At 39.5% G+C, this 21,196-nt stretch overlaps 1 protein-coding gene across 2 annotated transcripts in view; it reads left to right on the top strand.

Moving 5' to 3' along the window:
* Window positions 1-21,196, top strand: part of LSAMP (limbic system associated membrane protein) — a 661,912-nt gene that overhangs the window by 615,025 nt on the left and 25,691 nt on the right. Inside the window, exons 5-7 of one of the 2 annotated variants that reach the window (XM_034658846.1) lie at window positions 6,832-6,952; window positions 7,420-7,568; window positions 14,410-14,445. In XM_034658846.1, the coding sequence (XP_034514737.1) occupies window positions 6,832-6,952; window positions 7,420-7,568; window positions 14,410-14,445 (306 nt within the window). The remainder of the gene's footprint in view (window positions 1-6,831; window positions 6,953-7,419; window positions 7,569-14,409; window positions 14,446-21,196) is intronic. The other variant, XM_034658855.1, reaches the window with a different exon arrangement.

The raw sequence follows: 21,196 nt of genomic DNA, 5'->3' as shown, positions 1-21,196 counted from the left end.
AGCTTAGTTAAACATACAGAATGTATGTCCTAACCAGCAGGACCTAGCACATACCTAACCTTATAAAAATTGCTCAGTGAATGTTGACTGGTATGAGTAGGTAAAAATGAGTAGGTAAAAAACTCACAGGTAGAGTCTCCCCTCTTAACATTTCTCCAAACTTCATAAATGAGATCAGTCACAAATCAGGAAATATATTCTAATATTAGTTTCCTTTGTAATCACTTTTTTTTTTTACCAATACTTCATAATCTATGTTTATATTACAGTAAAACAACCAGCCATTGTACCTGTTGTACTGTTCATACACTTTGTCCTATTTAAATGTAGTTGTATTAAGAAGATGACATCTCCAGGATTGAATTACAGAACCAGGTCTGGCTAGCAAAACTTGTTCCTACCAGGAAATATCCAGTATTACCTGCACCACTTCATCTAAGCCTACGTACTGTGAAAGTGATTCCTCTTCCTTTTCAAAACACAGGGTTTGGAATTAGTTCAGGGGATCAAGATGGCTAACATAAATAATGGCTAAATAGCTTAGTGTAATGAAACAGACCCTGAGTACCACTGAAAAAAAAACCCCAATGCTGGTAATTTTCTCCTACGAGCATTTCATTGATTCATTTACTCAGTTGCCAAGAGATATTTGTTGCAGGACACTGAGAAGCTAGAGCAGTGAATGAGAGATGTAGACACAACAGTTACTCCTGTTTACCTCCTCAACTGGATTCTGTGGTCTCTCCTTTTTACTTCTCTTGGCTAATCCTTCTCCACAGTTGGTCTGTAGCATTGCATCTAGCCATGTGACATGCAAAATCTATTTTCTAAGTAGTGAGAAGTCCTGGAGTTTACAGACGCTAAATATTGACCTGAAATCTCTTCAACTAAATAAGCTTATTACCAGTACACTAGACTAGACAGGATTTCTGGTTTTTTGTATCTTACTTACAGCGCAGCTGCTCATTTCTTCCAGATACCATCCCTAGGGACAACTGTCCTTTTCTTACAGATTCCCCCAATTTCAGTTCTCACGGTGCATTAAAAGTAGCTGCTTATGGGTTTACCTCATCCTACTGCCCAGTATCCTGAGGATAATATCTAGTGCATAGTCAATGGTCAGTGAATGTGGACTGTTAAGTTTATTCGGATTCTTCTTATACTGAACTCTTTTCCTGTTTCTGCAGAAATACTTCTCCAAAGCTGCCCCCAACTCTCAAGCCTTTCCTCCATCCCATTTACCAGCTAATATTCCTACTTTCCATCTTCTCATAACGATGTCCCCAACTAGTTTCACACTACCATGCTCTAACTTCTTTTCCCTCTACTTGTCTCCCTTTAAACTCAGCTCCGCCTCCACGTTGGTATCCAGAGCTAACCAACCCAGCACAAGGGGACATGGACACTGGCATTTCTAAAGCTCACCCTTACATTTGATAGCCATTTATTAGAGGAGGCAGATGACATCTTATCATAGAATCTACAATTGGGACTGGAGACATCCACTATCTCCAGATAATATATATGCATCTTAACTGAACTCTTTGAAGCTTTGATTCAAAAATCACATGATGATGAGACTTCAGGAAAATAACTTCTCGTTATGCAACCAGACTGGCTACTTTCTCTGGATATTCGTAGCCACAGCTATGCATTCTCCATGCCAACCTTTAGTTTATTCTTTAATTTGGCATGGTTTCAGTAGAGACATGTCCTAATGCTTAGGACTCTATTATGGTACCTTCAGAGGAAATATTCAGTAGGAATCCAGAGTACTGCAAACTTCTACCATAACTTTGCAATGTGAACAAGAACCATAATTTTCTGAATTCCTTCAGAGTGCCAAAACTGTGCTAGAGGTTTTGGATGATTCACTGCAGTCATCACATTGACAGTGGCTAACCAAGGAGGATGGTGTATTGGGCCTGAGTTGCCCCAGCGAGGAGGTATTTACTTTATCACTGACATTATTTAGTATGTTTAGTTTAGTATTGCTGGGACATGGGGATTAAAAAAAAATATTAAAACATGATGAGTTAGTTATTATTGTATCTAAATTCTCTAGAGATAGTACCTTTCTTCTTGCCTCCAATCTCTGCCCTTCCCCCATTGGTCCACCATTACATACTAGCCCTGAAAGATAATCAAATCATCCCTCTGCAGAGAGGACAAAAACAGAGCTCAGAGAATATAAGCATTCTTGGCCATAAAATCAAAGAACTTGTGAGTGGCAGCTAGAATTGGGATTCTAACCCAGTTGTAACTCCAAAGCCCTCTTTCCTTCCAAAACACCATGTGAATAATAGTAATACAAATAATAAATACAAAAAATAATAATAGTAATAAAAGTAATCACCTCAGGTGTTACATGTGCTCTCATATATATTTTGTTTGATCTTTACATCAAACCTGTGAGACAGATCACAGGGGTCATCCTCCCCATGCATAGATGGGGGGCCCCAGGAGGTCAACGTGTCACCCCTAGGAGATGAAAACCTAAGTGGCACAGGCAGAAATTGAGCCCTCAACTCCTGAATTCTAATGTGGATTTATACCCCCTATGTCACTGGATGCTGTGCCTATTTGGTACCCTTTAATAGCACAAATAGAACATTTACCTTTTAAGCTACCAACATGTTCCCCTAAATGGTATTTTTTCCTATTAGGAATTCATTTCTCTTTAAAGGAACTCATTCAAATGGAAGCCCAGAGAGGTTCAGAGCATGGGCTTCAAACATGGGTTCAGATCTAGACTCCATCAAATGCTGGCTATATGAATTTGGACAAGTTATGAACCCTCCATAGATTTGTCTTCTCATTCATAAACTAGGGTTAATAAGCCTTATCTCTGACAGCTATTATTTGGATGAAAAAAATACCTAAAGCCTAGTAGAGCGCTGACACATGGTAAATGTCCACAAATTGAGACCTTTATTAAGAATTTTGTTCTTTTATATTATTATTGCAAAAAATCAGGATGATTAAATGAATGATATTCTGTTTGCTAGGCCACTGTCATTGTTATCCTATTCATTCTAATTGAAAAACTCTTGTTATTGGTGATATAAGAAGAAAGTCCTTATTAATATTTTTAGAACCCAGAATTTTGAAGTAATGAAGACTGGAAGAGTCCTTTGGAAATTGTAGGCTATTCCAAAGTCACATAAAGAATAACAATGAACTCTGTGCCACATTTTTATTAAGCCACATTTTTTATAACGATATTTTGAGCATGGACATCTATTATTTTAACTATACTAGGCATGCTGCAATGTGATTTGTAATAATTTTTCTTAGCCTCACCTATACAAAATTCATTACAAATGAATTTGAAATGTTCATTCCAATAAGCCATGAGTGAACAGACCTGCACCATTGTGTCATCTGAGAAATATTAGGAACAATGAGTTCTTTGTACATTTATCGTTATCTGTGAATTTACCTTGGTAGGAGAAACTTCCTAGATTTTCAAGGAGAGAAGCAAGTGTTTGGCCTTTGTAATTGACCAGTGTCATCCTATCCCCAAATTAATGCACCTAAAAGTGTTCAGCCCTAATTCGCTGTCACCCTTCCCATACTGGCATCTCTGAGGAGCTAATAAATAACTTACTACATAGTTATTCAGGTTCTAAACAAATGGAGAAGTAAGTAAAGGAGATGTATGGGATGCCCAGTTGCCCCCATTATTAGAGATTAAGATGGTTAGAGATAGTACTTAGTGTGGGTGACTTATCTCCTCAATCACGGCAGCTCTGGAATGGGGCAGGCCTACTCACCTGAGAGCAGGAAGGAGAGAGCCTGAGTAAGACTTTAGTGTGGAGAAGCAGAGGAGAACCCATGTTCCCTGCTAGAAGGTTGGTCCCAAAAGGAAGCAAGGAAAGAGATGAGCCAAAGAAACCTCATTTATTCTTCCCACATTTTTCAGTCAAAATCATTCTTTCCTTGTGGGTCTCTGAGCAAGGAAGTATACTAAATAAGCTCCCACCACATAGAAGGAAACATCCAGAGTAAGGAAGAACTCTCCCACAAAACTGTACAGGCGGGACCTGCATCCCTGGTCCCATGGTGGAGGGGCTGGACGACCTGTACCATGGCATTATTATATTGAGGTGCACAGCCATGAGTGCCAGAAGTGGAGGTGATGGAAAGTGTGGAATCGGACCCAGGTTAGGGCTGGCTTAGCAAAAAGGTAGTCATCATTAAGGGTTTGTCACTCATAACCATGTGGCTCCAGAAACTCACAAACACTGGTTAAAACTCATTTTAGAAACTGAGAAATTAAACAAGTCAATAGAATCACAAGCAAGATTATCTCTCTGGCCAGCATGCTACAAATTGTGAGTCATTGGCAGCTTCAGAACCGACTACAGTGAAGAGGAGAGGATGGGAAACTATATTTGTTCATGGTCATCTGTTTCTCTTCTTATGTATCTTTTCACAGTGGATGGTGTCACTTAGATGCCAAACCCAGAAACTTGGGTGTTACCTTTGACACTCCTCCTTTTTTCCCTTATCCTTCACATCTATTCTTGTCAATTCTGAAGCTTCATATCTGTCCATTTCAATTCTGTCCCTTCCCTTCCATCCCCTTTATCACAAACCTAGCACAGGCTATTTTGGGTTCCTTCAGTACTCTCAAAGTGAACATCCCTTCCTCTGGTTCCAGCATTTTATAGATGACGAAGGTGAGGTGATGTGACTCTAGACAAAGCACTATCTTCTGTAATGAGGAAGGACAGTGAGGTATAGAGCCTGGATTTGAGCTCATGTCTATCAAACTTTAAATCCAAACTTAACCTCTCTTCAGTGCTCCATCTCTATACAAATACGTCCCCCACCAACACCACAACCACCAATTATGCCGTTAACTTTGACACTAATGTGCTCTAATGGTCCATATAGCAAATCACCAAATGAAAGAATTTTAAGTGGAATCTTGGTGATCATTTTAAGCTAACTCATTATTTTGAAAGAAGAGAAAGAAAAAGATCAAACTGGTGCAGCCAGTTGAGCAGGCCATAGTTCTAGGTAAGAGAGGAGTCAAAATCAGACCTCAGGTTTCCTGTTTCTGTTAACCCTAACTCCTAACTCATGGAACAGATAAACAAGTTATAATTTTGAAAGTTAGTAATTTAAGGGTTAAATGAGTTATGGGTATGAACATACACTTGGGTCATAATGATACCAACTGCCCATTTGTGAAGGATGGGCAGTTTTGACTAGAATTGTTTGTTTGGGGTTTTTTTGTTTTTTTGTTTTTTAAAGCTGGAAGGGATACTAGAGGTCATTAAAGCGTAGTCCCCTCACTTTATAAGTAAGAAAACCAAGGCTCAGTATGATAAATTGTGTGATGGGAGGTCCACACAACCAAACTGAAATTAAATTCCAGGACTCCTAGTTTCTAATCCAGGGCTCTTTCCACTCATCTGGCTGCTTTTTTGTGTCTATACAAAAATGAGTAGATAGGTCTAAAATAAAACAGCCACCTCCACCACCCGCTTTGGCAGATCTGTCTACACATGGGCTGGTGATGCTGATCCAAATGTGCTTTAACTCCTCCTCTCTTTGGCAGTGATTTCAAGATGTCCAAACTGATGTGAAAATGAAATGGGAGAGAAAACTGCAGACTAACTTCATGGTTTTGTGCATTGTTTTAAGCTACGAAGATCAGAGTCTTCTATAGGCAGGCAACTTGGAAAATAGTTTTGAATATGAAGACAAAAATCAAAAATGAGTGAGCCGAACCAAGTGCTGAAGAGCAGAGATTTAAATGAATTTTGTGTACTAGAGTTGACTTTGCTAATTTGCTAAATAAGCTTTCTCCTCTACAAAATCTAAACAGATTGTTTGGGTCTATTTTTGACTTGTGCACAGAGCCAACCTGCCATTTTCTGGCAAATGGCCTTTGGACGGAAAAGTCTTTTTCTCCTTGAAGGTCCATAACCTGTACAAATACAGCATCATCAAGCCAAGAGCTTGATTCTACCATCCCAGCTCAGTCATCCGGACCCGTAACGCGTGTTGCACCCTCTGTAGGATTGTTTGAAAGAATCATGGTAAATTAGAATATCACATGTGTTTCTGAGCTCATTTCAAGCCTGCTACAGTTTTGCAGGCCCAGTTCTAAGCAGAACATATCGAATGTACAACTGCCAGTGAGCACAGAAAACTGACAGGCCAGGGAGGCTTTGCTGCGGCAGGGCAGACTTGCATTGCACACTCACACACAAAAGCACGAGTTACTTGGGTCATAGCAATAAAGGAACACTTAGGAGAAAAAAAGGTAAGCATCTAACACTAGTTTGTTTGTTTTTTTCTGAATTTCTGCAACAATATCAGGCTGAGCTTATGTTGGGAGAACTTTAATCCTCTATCACTTTTACCAGACTTCTTACTACCATCTCAGACTATAACAATAATGATGATAATATCGATGATGAAAAGAAAAATGTTCAAATGAGACATTTAAAATCCCAAGTCCTTTAGTATCACACTTAATTTATGAAAAGAAAAAAACTATGTAAATGTTATAATCTATGGTTAAAATAATTGACGGTCTATTGGAGTAGGGAAAATGAAATCCTAGATTCCATTGCCATAAAACTCTGTTGCTTTAAATAAAGCAAGTCTACAGTTTCATTAATCATCTCTTATTTTTATTTCATTTCCTAGTGATCAGTGCCATTCAGCTGATCACAAAATTCATGTAAATGAGGCTTGAAGACTATTCCTTTCGTGCAGCTCTCTGGTCAGATAGTCCTTTCTGAGTGCATGGAAATTCTGCAGCGCCCTCTGACTCTCACGTCAACGCTGTGCCTGTCTTTTCTACAGATCCTCCCACTATCACAGAATCCAAGAGCAACGAAGCCACCACAGGGCGGAAGGCTTCACTCAAGTGTGAGGCCTCCGCAGTGCCTGCGCCTGACTTTGAGTGGTACCGGGATGATACCAGGTATGTGTCGAATGTGCCAGGCCCCCTTTGCTCTACTAGGTGGTCCTGGGGACAGAACCAAGCCCTGCTGTCATGATGTGGGTTTACACTATTCAACTTTTTGTTTTCTAAATCTCTTTCTCAAGTGCTTTGGGGCCTGTAGCTCTTAACCCAAAGCCCCAAAGCATTCAGGTTACATGCAAAGAGGGAGGGAGTTGGCTTAATGGGTAGTTTCCACCAGCATGTCTTTCTTGCCGGTAGCAGAAACCAAAGCCCGATGAAACTCACCCATTGCTGAGTCTTCTCTGTCAATGGACATTGATTCTGATGATGTGGGGCTGAATGATTCAAATGAGGAATTGAGCAGGAACCACAAGCTCTAACTACTACATTTCTTTCCATGTCCTCCAATATCACAATGAAAAAGGGATTATGGCACCAAGTCTTCATGAGTGTTTCTTTTTACTCTTCTGTTTTTGAACTTGTAGGATAAACAGTGCTAATGGCCTTGAGATTAAGAGCACGGAGGGCCAGTCCTCCCTGACGGTGACCAACGTCACTGAGGAACACTATGGCAACTATACCTGCGTGGCTGCCAACAATCTGGGGGTCACCAATGCCAGCCTAGTCCTTTTCAGTAAGTATGCCAAAGCAGGGCCTGACTCGGGGGAACTAAGTCAACTGAGTTCTCCAGTGGAAAACTTGAAAATCACTCCCTTACCTTATCCTCTACCCTACCTATTAAACGTAAAGTTACACCAAAAATAAGAAGATAGTCACTGAAACAAGAACATAGGCCCTCAATCCCTATGCATAAGGCAGGATTTACAAATGAAGTAAACTCTCAATTTCCCGGCTTACTTTTGCTAACTACCTTTTTGTGTTTTTTTGTTGTTGCTGGGTTGTTTTTTCATTTTTGTTTTTTGTTTCGTTTTTTTTTTTCCCCCTGGTTGATTTAACTGTAAGAATATTCAAACAACAGAAATCTTTTTAGGAACAGAGGTGATGTAAGATCCTGGAAAATGGATGGCAGTTTAAAAATGGCCCTAGTGAGAGTGATTGAGGAAGAAAAATTTCACGAGGATGGATAAGGTGCTGGGAGAAGGGAGAGGCTGGGAAAAGAAAGTGTATTTTTAACAACACAAGAGAAATGGTGGAGTGAATGATTAAAACATGATATAAAATCTAAAGGAGGAAAAATGGTTGCAGAAAGGTTTCCATATGACAGCAGGAAACATTACTTATCTGACATATTTTTGGAAGAGATAAAATGGTAGGAGAGAGGAGCTTTTCCAAAGACCAGAGAAGATCCTAAGGCAGACTGAGGAGGCCTCGGTTGTTCTAGCTTCCTGGTGTTAATAGGAGAGCCCATCTCAGAGCCTGGCTCTGTAGGAGCTATTATGGTCAGCTCTCTGACCCCCTACCTTGCTGGCCCTGAGGCTATGAGCATAGACACAAAAGCCCTCTGGGAAACAGAAGTATGACAGGTAAAATTAGGAGAAGATGATACATTTGGAATAGGAAAGCAAGTCTACAGTTTCATTAATCATCTCTTATTTTTATGTAGTCTTCTAGTGATCAGTCCTGTTCAGCTGATCACAAAACTCGGAATAAGAAAGTGGAATTTGGAATAGGAAAATGTTTAACAGAATAAGTAAAACAAACAAAAGAGTTAGCACATGCGGAGCCAGAAACTTCATTTGGACCAAAAGAGAAAGTCCAAAACCTTTACTCTTATCATTTTGGAATAACAAGCCACTAGGAATTTTTTTCTGCACATGTTCAGTTAGAAAAGCTAGAAATACTATGACCAGGAGAAATGTCTCCATCTTGCTTTATCCTATTTAGATGAGCCTACAAGAAAAAATATATATATTTTTTAGGAAAAAAATCAATTTAAGTGAGAGTTCTCTAGAGATGCAGTATTAAAGCCATTTTATAACTGCTCAAGATCCAGCTCTGCTTATAAAAAACACCCACCACACTATTATAAATTTGGCCTTCAGTTTCTCACCCATAACTCCCATTGACTTCAACCTATAACAGTTTGAAGGGATACAGTCATACAAATGCTTGAAGTTTAAAATTCATATCCCTGTTTACTTGTCTCCAAAGACCAAACATCAGTGCTCTCTACTTCGGCTGGAGACACCAGTATCTCAAGACACTTGAGAAGGTATTTATTAAGAGATGTAGTTACTTGTTTCATTCTTGACATCAGGGATTCCGTAAATGGGGGAAAACAGCCTCAACTCTAAATTTGAGATTCTGACGTATCTAAAAACAACATACACTTAATAAGAGGTTCTATAGGAACAATAAGAGGTTTTATAGAAAAAAGTGGGACCATTCATTGGGTTAGAGAAAGTGAGCCACTATAATTTGCATTAAAGTATCATTTTTTTGTATCCCTCCCAGAAGAAGTGTGCTAATATATTTCAAATAATAAAGAAAATGACACCTATAGACTGAGAGATGAAGATGAAGGAGGATGGAAGGGTGGAATACTTGAGAAGGAGAAAGCAAGGGTGGGCTAGGTCAAAGATAGTGGAAATACTGCTAGTGTTGTGGTGGTGGTGAAGGGAATTGCCCTATTCATAAAATTTCCCTTAAAGGACCCCCCCAGTAAAATTAAGAAATGCCAAGAATCTTAGAAAATTTCTGTTTGTAAGCTGAGAATCACAGACTTGGGCAAGTGTATCATAATTGTATTGTCCCAATGACTTCACAGAAGTCACCTGCAATTATGCACTTGAGAAGTGCACAGCGCCATGATTAATGGTGCGCTATTTCCCCGTGGGTCCACACTGCCCTCTGCAGAACAGCCCTCCCAGGCACCCGCTCTGCATTTGGCAGCATGTGCATCTGCATTGGGTTTGGAACTGGTTTCCCACCTTATGGGGAAGTTTAGGAGGCATCACGATGAAAATTAGTGGAACTACTGCCCTCTTTCTTAGACCCAAGACCTAAATATGGACATTTTTAATGGAGAAGCTGTGCTTCTTACCTCACAGGAAGGGCACTTCCACCCTGCCCACCCCACTGTGACCATGTAGGGTTAGGAGACCCCTTGTTACAGCCATCATAGCTAAATCTTTGGGAATACAGCTCTATGGAACCCTATTTCACACAGGCAAGAGAGAAAGAGAGAAGGAAAGGGAGGGAGGTAGTGGGGAAAGAGAAAGGGAAGAGAAAGGGGGGTGGAAAGGAAGTATCTGTGTGAACAGATTGCCCATTACTTGGACCCCAAGTAGCTGAGCTGAATGGGAAGAAGGAAGACACTGCTGGTGGTGGTACTTTTCCACAGGACAGGGTCAGGAGGGGAGAGACGCTTGGGAGGGGCGGCTGCAGCAGCCCTGATAGAGAGCACTGTGTGGACAGCGGGGTGCCATGCTGACCCAGCCGGTCCAGAGCAGACAAGGCAGCTGGTGAGTTGTTGCCAGCCAGAAAGAGGAAGCAAGGAGAACTGGAGAGCCAGAGCCCCTGAAGAGTTCGCGATTCTCCGTCTTCACTGGGGTGTCAGCACATTTTCAGTGTCCACCTCAGTGACATGTGCTGACTTTTTACAGTGTCAGTTTGCGGTCACTGATTCATCTTGTCCTCCACCACATACATACATATATACACGTCTCCACTCTCTGTTCAAACACTGATCTCCAAAGGGGTCAAAGTAATTAAATGAAAGTGCAAGAATACACTGTATATATTACTGTATTCACAGTAATTTTTTCCTAAGCCAGTGGAAGCACTCCTTTCTCAATTGTCTCCTTCTCCACACATCCCAGCATTGTCTGTCAAGAATCTGTACTACCTCAGGCTATAGTATATCCAAGTTTATATATTTTTCTCCATCTTGGGAAACGCATTACATTGTGCTATTTTTCTGAACACATTAACGCAATGGTTCAGTGTGTACAGGCAAAGATTTGGCTCCATAGTCCTTGTCAGCTGTGGAGATATGCACCACATGGAGGAAGATTTCTGTGGATGCCAGGAGAAGGTCCGTCCTCAGCATATGGAACATCGCAGATTCTGTGTTTCCACACTGATGACTACAATGCACCCACAAAGGAAACCTATCTTGTTTCCATGCTTGTGCTGAGTTACTTCTAAAACAATGGATAGGGAGGAAGGATAGGGTGATGATTTTAATGTGGTCACTTCTGATCAAGTGAATTCTAACAAGGGCCTCTGCACATGTACTAAACACTTACCATACATGATCTCATTTCATTGTCTAGACAACCCTAGTAGGGACTCCTACTTCTCCATTATACAAAGAGTTTAAGTAACTAGAGGAAGTAAGTAAAGCTGCTGGGATTTAAACTTGGGTGATCTGTTTCCAGAATCCAGGCTCTAGATCAATATGTTGTCTAGGTTTGTGCATGTGGAGAAAATGTTAGGAAATGTATCTTTTGTGGTTTGGCAGTGAGAAGACATACAATTTCTTTCTCCTTTTTTCACTTAGTGAGGTCTTTCCAGGACTAAAGACTGTTCTATCCCTGCCCACCTGAGACACTGTGTCTGCCACCTCCCGTTTCCATTTCCATTAACCCCCACCAACAAAGGTCCACTGGATTAGTTAGATCTTTGATTTATCTTTGGCACATTGAGATTCCTAACTAATATTCCAGCCTAGTGATCAGGGCTTGACCCCAGGAGTGGAATATCCCCACATGTTAAAGGACACTCTCACTAATCAGTTACCTTCCACTTTAGAGCAATGTGTGGGTTGGGAAGGCATTTTGAAGCTATTAAGTACAAAACATAAAAATTCAAAGAAATCTACACTGAGCCATACCACATCAGTATGTAGGAGGTTTTCAAATTTTCTTTTTAATTTTAGAAGATCATTAACTTGTAAACCTATACTTGATTAAATTTCAAGTATTACCCAAGCAACCCAGCGCTGGAGAGAGCCCTTAAAATGAGGGCCTCCCCAACTTGTTTAGAAACCGTTTTAAGTTATTACCTTGGGGGCTCAGGGTTTAAATATACAGCACTTGATGATGCTAGTTAAGACTTGGCAAACCTCTCTACCAGCTACTTCTGGATGCCACATAATTAAACAGTGTGAGCAGCTATTGGAACACTACCCACATGTAGTTTGAAAGACTAGCTGCAAACTTTTTACAAGGGCTCCCTGTGGCTACAATAAGAAATAGGTGGGCATTGGGACTTGATTTCATTTCAAGCATGGGTGTGGAATATGCTGACTTCCAGAAAGTCTACAGAACATCTACAATACCCATTGAAATATAAAAGAAAATCATATCTGAGTTAATAAATTACCTCCATATACACACCTTATCATCAGCTCTAGCCTTTGTCATTTAAGTGCTTTTAATTCAGAGGTTTTTCTTGTTAAGTGTTAATGCCCCATTTGTCTCATGGTGTTCCAGCAGAATCAACCAATAACACACACACACACACACACACACACACACACACACTTAAGCAGATAAGAAACCGATGATCAGAGTTAAGGGTCTTACTAAGAGCCACAGCATATATTTCTGGGGTCAGCCTTAGGGCTCTGTTCCTAAAACCTTCCAGTCAGCTGCTAAGCTCTGCTGACTTTCCCAAATGTTAGCAACCAACAGACAAAGCACATAGCAGCAAAGTTCCTGTCCTCCCCAACTTTTGAATTTCAAACGTTGAAGAATTTCTTTTTCATTTTAAGTGGCGTCACTTCACTTTACAGTCTTAAAAGAGCCCACAAACACTGGCATAAATTATAAAATGCAGCAGAGTGATGGTGGAGGAATAAGGATAAAAAGCTGGGATGGGGAATCATCTAAGAAATAAGTCAGTAAGATGGAATTAGAGAATGAGAGTTACTAGTGGCGCATGATAGGGCTGCGATGATGAGAACAGGGTGGAACTAAGATGATGAGAACAAGCCCAGAAATGGTTGAAAAGGCGATGAGAGGAGGGCGGGTGAAATGATTTTCGCAATATAAATGGTCTTGTGGAAACGAGGGCAGAGTGCATTTACCCAGCTGTGAACAGTGTGATGAGAAAATATTAAGCTGAGTCATTTAAACAGTCTGAATAATAATAGTAATAATAAAAATAAAATACAGTTGATAGAGTATCCTATGGGACAGTAGTCTCCAGCTGCTGCATAAACACTGAAAGCAGTTTAGCTATTTATTTTCAAAGCTGGAAACTTAACACCAAATAACCAGTGGAGGTTTAAACCATTTTTCTACTTGACACTTGTGTAACTAAGACACAATTGTTCACTGTGCTATTATTGACCTGTTCCATCTTAATGCACTTAGGAAACTATGGCATTTAAGCTACAACTTTCAGCCAAGCTAGAGAAAAGCTCACTCTGCAAGGAGACCGGGTTTTCTTGGCATCCAGATGTACTGAGTGCCCAAATTCCAGGCAAAATATACTCTTTCTAAACTTACGGTACCGTACGAGATGGCAGGCAGACCAACTTTGAATATGATCTTGATTTTTGTTTATTTCAATTTATCATGAGTACTTATGTAACCAAACAGCTAGGAGGAATATAAAGTGCGGGCTAATTCTATTGCACTGGGGTTTCCGGGCAGTAAGTAATGCGTCCTATCCCTAATACACCATTCTGCCTCTCTGGAAGAGCCTCAGAGGAGGATTTAGAGTTAAACCTGGGGTTTTGATAAGATAAATAGAGGCTACCTTAAAGCCTGAGCTCTGCCTGCACATTCAATTTATGATCAGTAGCTTGGGGATGGGACCGTGAGGGACACGTAAGCTAAAACTGAAGTGTTCAAAAAAACACTTCATCTTACTCAACAGGATGTATCATCAATTAAATTTGCTTGATTGATCAAATTTCAGGTGAGATTGTATTATCACAAGAGGGTGGTATTAAAGAAAAGACAAAATAAAATTATATCATGCCAGTTTACTTATTTCCTTGGCATTACTCTTGCACTGGTATTAGTAATATGGAAGTAAAAACCTGAGGGAAAAGTTGAATTAGTATTTTCCAAAATAAATTTTCCACATACTTGGCTAAAGCTGATATGAGCTGTAGGGCTCAGGGAGAGGAAAGGAGTCCTTAGCTATCATGCGTCCATCTGTCATGAGTTAAAGAGACCAGAACCAGGACGAAGTTGCATGACTGAATGTGATCACTACCAATTTAAATACCCTCAACCCAGCCCTCCAAAAAAATCTATAATTTTGGTAGTAAGGTTTTTCAGTGTAGGTTAGGATCCTGTTTGTAGGGTTACCACAGTAAGATGTTGTTTCCTACTCTAGCTAATTTTTTTTAAAGGCTTTAGATTTAAAATTTTACTAATAGCTTTCTGATACTTTAGTGTTGGCAGGAAGAACAGACAAATGCTTTATGGGAGATATAATCCTATAAGCATGGAAATTCATCTGTTGTATAATTATCTGAGTAGCTAATATATATAGATACAGATATAGATATATATAAACTCTCCATGATGCTTACTATTTTTCCCCTTTAGAGCGTGTTTCACCCACAATCCCCCACCCCATTCAAGGTCAGTATGATTTTTATGACTGTAGTTCTGTTGCTGGGTCATTCTCCATCATCTGTAATATGCAAAACACACAACAGGGAATACATATTCACAAAATTCACACACAATGGAAATATTTTCTTTTCTTTAAACCTTCAAAAGAAAGTCAATCAATTGTCCCCACACCAGTTGATAGGCACATAACAGATCTGTCATCTGACTCAAGTTGGTCAGTTGTTGGAGAGATGATGCCAAGCTCAGAAAGCAATTTTCTCTTCAATTAATATGTATGACAGGTAACTGTGAACTCACATATTTGGAACACAGCCAGTTCTGTTCTGCAGCTCATAAAAATACGAATCCTCTAACTGACCACCCTCATATTTGGAGGCTTATACAATCTGAATCTGAAGTCCTTGGTATTGTGAAAATGAATTTATCTAGTGCTGTCAAAGTTTGAACTCAGCCAGATTACAAGGACCTTCATTTTTCTTAAAATCTTGGCCAATTTGAGAGCTTTTCCTTTTAAACATAACTATTTTAGAAAACATAAATGAAAAAATAAGGTAGTCATTCTGTATTCCTTTTCATAAAACTTTCCACACACTCAAATTAAATTTCGCCTCCTACATTACATTTAGATGCAAGCTGCAGCCCCAGCATTCTAGCTTAAGGCTATTTAAAGGCAAATTGGCAAATAAAACTAAAACAATACAAAAAATCTGAAATGAAACCAACCTACCATTGAAATTAAATTCCAGAAAAGTGATTTGCAAATAATACTCAAAGACCTGAGAAAAAATGGAGAGTAGGCCATGCGGGGCCTAGTGTGGAAAAAATAAATCCAATTAAACAAGATTATTGTATACACTATGAAAGAGTGTGCTCAGAATTAAAGGTAGGAAACTGCTGTTCTTTAAGTTTGAAGACAGCTCATGTATCATTAACACTCGTCCAAACTAAAAAAGGCCAGAATTGGGTGAGGATATTCAGAGTATCAGTAATGTGATGTTTTGCATATGTATGTATTCACATATATGCAAACTTATTTTAATTATATTTGCAATGAGGATTTCAAGGTTTTAAGGATCAACTAGACAGCTTAATAAAAAAGTTATTCTTAAATTTTAAGAAGGGTCCAAACTATTTTTAGAAGAACTCTGTTGAATAAAATTGTTCCCTAAAACATTAATGAAATCTGTTTCTTATCCCAGCTACTAAAAATAAAACTTAAAATGTGCCTGTTTTTTAGACCTGACATGAAACTTAGTGTTCATGGAAAATATCCCATTTTGAATTTCTGACACGCCACAATTATTTTAAGACATTTGTCTTCTAGTGTTGTTGCAGAGATTGACACCATTTTATCATGTTGCCATCTTGCAAATATCTTGATGTGACAAACATATACATATGCATTTGTCCCAACGGATAACATTTTCAAAGAGGTCATGCTTCATCCAAGATGAGCTTTGAACATTGTCACTATGCCTCTGTGTATCCTTTGTGAGAGCAGTTCTGCAGCCACAAACTCAAATATTTATCTGATCATGCTTTATGATGTATATAACATGGAACAAAATGAAGTCAGTCACGATTCACAAAGGACAGCTGTTGGATATTGAAAAACAGTCTAGACCAGGAATGGAGCATGTTGGGTTTTGTTGAACTTGGTATTTTCCTGCAAACTGAATTGTTGATTGGAGAATGACCCTAGTTTGATTTTACGTTGTAGATAGACTGTAGATAGCTTCTTTAGATCCAATAGTTCTAGAGAATATAGTTTGTCTCACTACTAATACTTTGGGCTTCTGCTGGTAGAAATTGAAAAGCTGTTCATGGAGACTTGGGATAGCTGATGTGTGAGGCCAATAGAGAAAGATAATGCCCACTTAAGTTCCCTGTTTCTTACAAGGACTTAAACTTGTAAAAAAAAAAAAATCCTTTTTTTTCTCTTCGGTCCAGTCAAGATGACAACCCATGTGAAATGCAATTTTCCGTGGAAACAACTATTAACATATAGGATCCTTAACTCTTTTTACAGTGCCACTGGAGTACCAAAGTATCTATGAAAAGCATGCCTACCTCACTTTGGTCATATCTACAGCACAAAACACCTTCATTTAAATACTGTATATTGTCATCATTTGGTAGAATCCTACGTCTCAATCCTGAAAAGTGTTTAAGGTGTCTATAAGCAGTCGGTTGATGCAAAGGTCCTTTTCCATCCACCCATCATAAAAAAAGGGAACCTTCCCCTCTTATGTTCCAGTAACAGAAATCATGTTTAATTTCAACTGCTTCATTGTAATATCTTTCATTGGAGGGTCTCCCCACCCCCACCCCCACTCTCTACAAGGCTCATCAAGCTGACTGGGGATAAACATCAGAGTCGCAGCAGGAATGCAGTCCTAAACCCCTTCAAGCTGTGATTAAACAAAAACAAGACTCAATAAATCAAATGTATTTCTCCTGGGTTTCCTTCATCATATTGCTTGATTTTCTGCAGTGATAATAATAATACTGGAATTACACCAAAGGATAATTTGTATTGTCTGTGGCCAATCAGAAATTTTCAAATGTCCTTTCCTAGTCAGCCAAAAACAAGACCAAAAAAAAAAAATCAGTGTGCTTCCCCGCTTCTTAATTTAAAAGATATACATAAATTAATAAAATAGTGTTCCATCCTTGATCTGTTTCTGATAGGTGTTTTTTCCCATTAATTTTAATTTAGGTTTATTTATTCTGAAATGAGTCCTGAATTGCATATATTTGCATAACTACCTCTGACTATATCGCTGCAGAAAAGCCACTGAATTGTAAAATGAGGAAAGAGTCAGCTCTAAGTGACTGAGGGAACTTTTCTCACTTTGTGAGGCTCAACTCATTTCCTGAGGCCTCTGAATCCCGGGAGGTGATGGTACTGCTCTTGTCTCCTCCCCATAAGCTCATTTGTGCACAGCCTTTCAGATGGAAGTGCACCTAGAGATGCCTTCATATTTAGAAGGACCGTGAGTTCAAAAGGAGGTGACAAAACCAGCTGCAGAAAGTTAAAACGAAGTGAAAGAAGAGAAAGGACAAGGACAAATTACCATTGTGTTGTTTTTATCACCTGCAGGTGAGGAATACCCTTGAGTGTGGGACTCTCTCGGCTCCATCAGCCCAACCTCCTTCCACCACTGCAACTTTAAAAAAAATTAATAACCCTGGAATGTGTCTCACTTGCTTGCCTCCCATCTGATTATTTATCCCAAGTGAACAGCCTTTCCATTCACTAACCCCGCGTGGCGAGTGGGTTTGGGAAATGTAGAGATTATCTTCCAGGCTCAGGCTTTGCACTGGGTTTGTTCACAGCTGCTTGCCATTCAGTTCCTGTTTTTCCATTGATAAAACACATTGCACATGGCTGGGTTTGCATGATTAATACAGCTGTCTAAAGCTTTCTCAGAAAACAAAACAAAACCCCCCAAAATTAAAGTTTAAAAAAAAATTAAAATCCAACCCACAAACAAACCAGGCATGCAGAAATCTGAGGCCCACCTGGCGTGTTTCCTCCCAAAGTGAGGCTGGTGTTGTTACAGGCGGGCCTGGCATCAGAACAGCCAGATCCATCTCCAGTGGAAGGAGGCCATATACCTGCCCTCACCTGGCACTCCTAGACCAGACTCCACTGGGATGAAAGGAAACCAGGAGAAAAATCCTAAAATCAGCGCATGCTGTAAAGATAGCGAGACAAGCCCTACAGCTTCATTTATTTTCTATAGGATGTTATCCCAGGTATCAGTGAGAAAATGCCTCTTTTCAGCTCCTTATAACAGCAGTGCATTCTCCTATAATAATAACAATCACAATAATAACAATAGCTAACATAGAGAGTGGGTGTCTCCTGTACGAATAGAGTTCTGAGGGTTTTTGCATGTTTAACTCAATCCCCACAATCCTAAGAAACTAACATGCACCTTCTCCCACACTTTTTAATGATCAAAGTACACCCAGATTCCAGTCTACACCTAGGGACATCCAGGCACATATGTAAATCTATAGCACATTATAAATGACCATTATGTATGCATTTGCGTTCATTAGCTATGTATCTGTCTAATGAATTTTAAGCACTCATCTGATCTATTTTGTGTATTATAATGGTTATAATACACAATACTTTTACCTTAATATCCATACACTCTTACAAAGTCTATTTCCAGACATACTCAACACAGAGACTTATGCCCAAATCACACAGAGTTTTATATGAAAGCATTCATCTTTAAAAAACATGAGAGAGCTATCTGGCATCAGCACATCTAATTTCACACACTTATTCAGGCTGATTTACATACACACCTCTATTAATCATGGATAATTACTAGCATTGTTCTCTTTAATTCAGTTTTTCCAACTGTGAAATGGGAAAGAAATTATATTTTTCATGCCTACAAGCTCAGGGTGTTTTTTAAGTAATATACGAAAGAGAGCTTCAAGTTCCTAGAAAGAAAGCATATTGAATTTAAAATAATCATGCTCAGATACACATACTTCTTATAATATTTAAAAGTACTGATATTTAAAGACATACTTGTATCAGATCGCCTGGATATTAGCTAGCCATGGGTTCAGTGTGGCTTCATTTTAGTTTGATGTATACGGATTCTAGGAATGTCTAAAATGCCCACTGCTAGCAGGTTTAAATATGGAAGTATCCCAAGGCCAAATAAAAAACATTGCTTATTATTTTTCACCAATATGATAATATTACACTTAGAGAAGCTTCACATTGCACCATTCTCTGTTGTGTGGCACGCACGCACACACACACACATTCATACTTTCAGTGAGTACTCGTCATGCACATTACCACCTGTCAGACTGAGCCAAAGTCATCACTCTACAGAATCTGCCCTTTTTTCTGGTCAGAGGTGTAAAGCACATCCCAGGGAAGGTTTTAGTTTTCAAATACGTCTCTCCTTTCCCACTAGCTGGTGGGAAGAAAAGGGGCCTTGCTTTTACAAATAGTAGTTGGAAAGTAGTGTTAACACAAATTTACAGCAAAATCACGGGCCCTGACTAACATACATGAAGATCATTAAGAGCTGGCATTAGTATCTGATGCCCATCTCTGATTCCCTTACTGGGAGCAACAGGCTCACTTCCCCCTGATTTTCTTCAGTGTCTGGGAACCAAGTGGGATAGTTGTGCCAATACTTCACCGAGAATCAATACTTCACCTGCCAACACAGTGATTCCGACACAACTGTAAAACAGGCACTTCTCAATGTTGAATCCATTTCTGTGACTTACTCTTCTCAGCTCTGCATTCTTCCTACTGCTGTGTTCCCTAAACGTTTCCAGTCCTCTCCCTGTTCAAATTTGCCAGCAAGAATAAACCTGAAATGTATTCACACTATTATTTAAATGTCCAACAGCAGCCTGGAAGCGTTACCTCCCTCAGAATTTACATTTAGCTTCAAGCTAAATGGCTAGAAATCCTAGAGCGTCAATTTAAAGGTAGGCAAATTTTTTGTACAGGGACTCTTCTCTAATGCCTTTTCCTATTTTCCTGGTCTGTTTCTGCCTTCACCAGTCAGACTTTCCTCAGTGATCTTCCTGTACGTAGGCTTTGCTGTGCTATGTAGATTTCGAGAGCCAGTAGGGATTTGAAGATGAATATATTTTTGAAAATCCCAGCTCCCACTAAATTTTAATTTGATGGAAATATTTCTCTTCTATGAGCTTTACGGGGAAAAAATCTTTCAAAGTAACAATTACATTTGGGGATTAAGTTTAAGTAATTGACAGTCTTGTCTTTTTAATTAAAAGGAATAAAGCTGCCTAAGAAGAGCTCAGTGAGATTTGCAGCAGGAAGTGTTGGCATGATGCCCCAAAGGGCGAGAAGACCAGGATCTGGAATGGACAGAAAATGCTGATGCAGGTCTCTCTGGTCTTTCCAGTGCACCCCCAGCAGAGCTGGCCCCGGTGTTTGCATCAGTGTGCCATTTAGCGGGAGGGTAGCATGGTGCTGTGAGGAGCATTGCTGGATGTAGCCAGGAAGGAGGTCCTTTCTTTGGGAGCTTTGCTCTACGTTCAGAGACATTGTGTGGAGCAAGAGCCTTGAAGGAAATGGCACTACTTAAAGTCAAAAAGAAAGAATATATACTGTTCCAGGAACTCAAACATCAACAGTCTCAGCTTCTGACAAATGCCCTAGTATAGGCCCCCCAAAGTATAAACTTGAATTTTAGTCTGCCCCTTGGCTCTTTCTTTTTACCTGAAATTTGTATTCCTGCTTTCTGTACTTCTTGATTTTCTTTTTTTCTATATTTTTCACCATATTCACCTCACCTTACATATATACTTTTTCTTTGACATCCTTCAAATAAAACCAAAGAAAAAGTTTTGATAGTAATAGCATTCACTTCTAAACACTGGTTAGCAGCCATGCAAGCAAAGCCATTATCCCATCTATCTGGAGGACACATCTACTTCTGAAGAGGCAAGATACAAATTAACCTTAGTAACAACTTCCCTTATACAGTCACTCTATCCTCACAGTGGTCTTTCATCATCACAAGTCATTTGTAGGTATTAAATTAAACGAGCACCTCCGTCAGGGGAGAAAAAATCAGCTTAAGTGGTCCCACCTTACATCTCCCCTTGTATACTGCTGTGAAGAAACACACCTGCCAAGTAAGAACACAGCATGACATAATGAGTTTGGAATTCCAATTTAAGGTATTCATATGTACCCAGATGTATGATGGGGGTAGGCAGACCA

The sequence above is a fragment of the Ailuropoda melanoleuca genome, chromosome 1 (genome assembly GCF_002007445.2).
Source record: "Ailuropoda melanoleuca isolate Jingjing chromosome 1, ASM200744v2, whole genome shotgun sequence".
Taxonomy (NCBI): Eukaryota; Metazoa; Chordata; class Mammalia; order Carnivora; family Ursidae; genus Ailuropoda; species Ailuropoda melanoleuca.
Note: the sequence above shows the minus strand (reverse complement) of the source record. Positions and strands in the feature narration are given on the sequence as shown.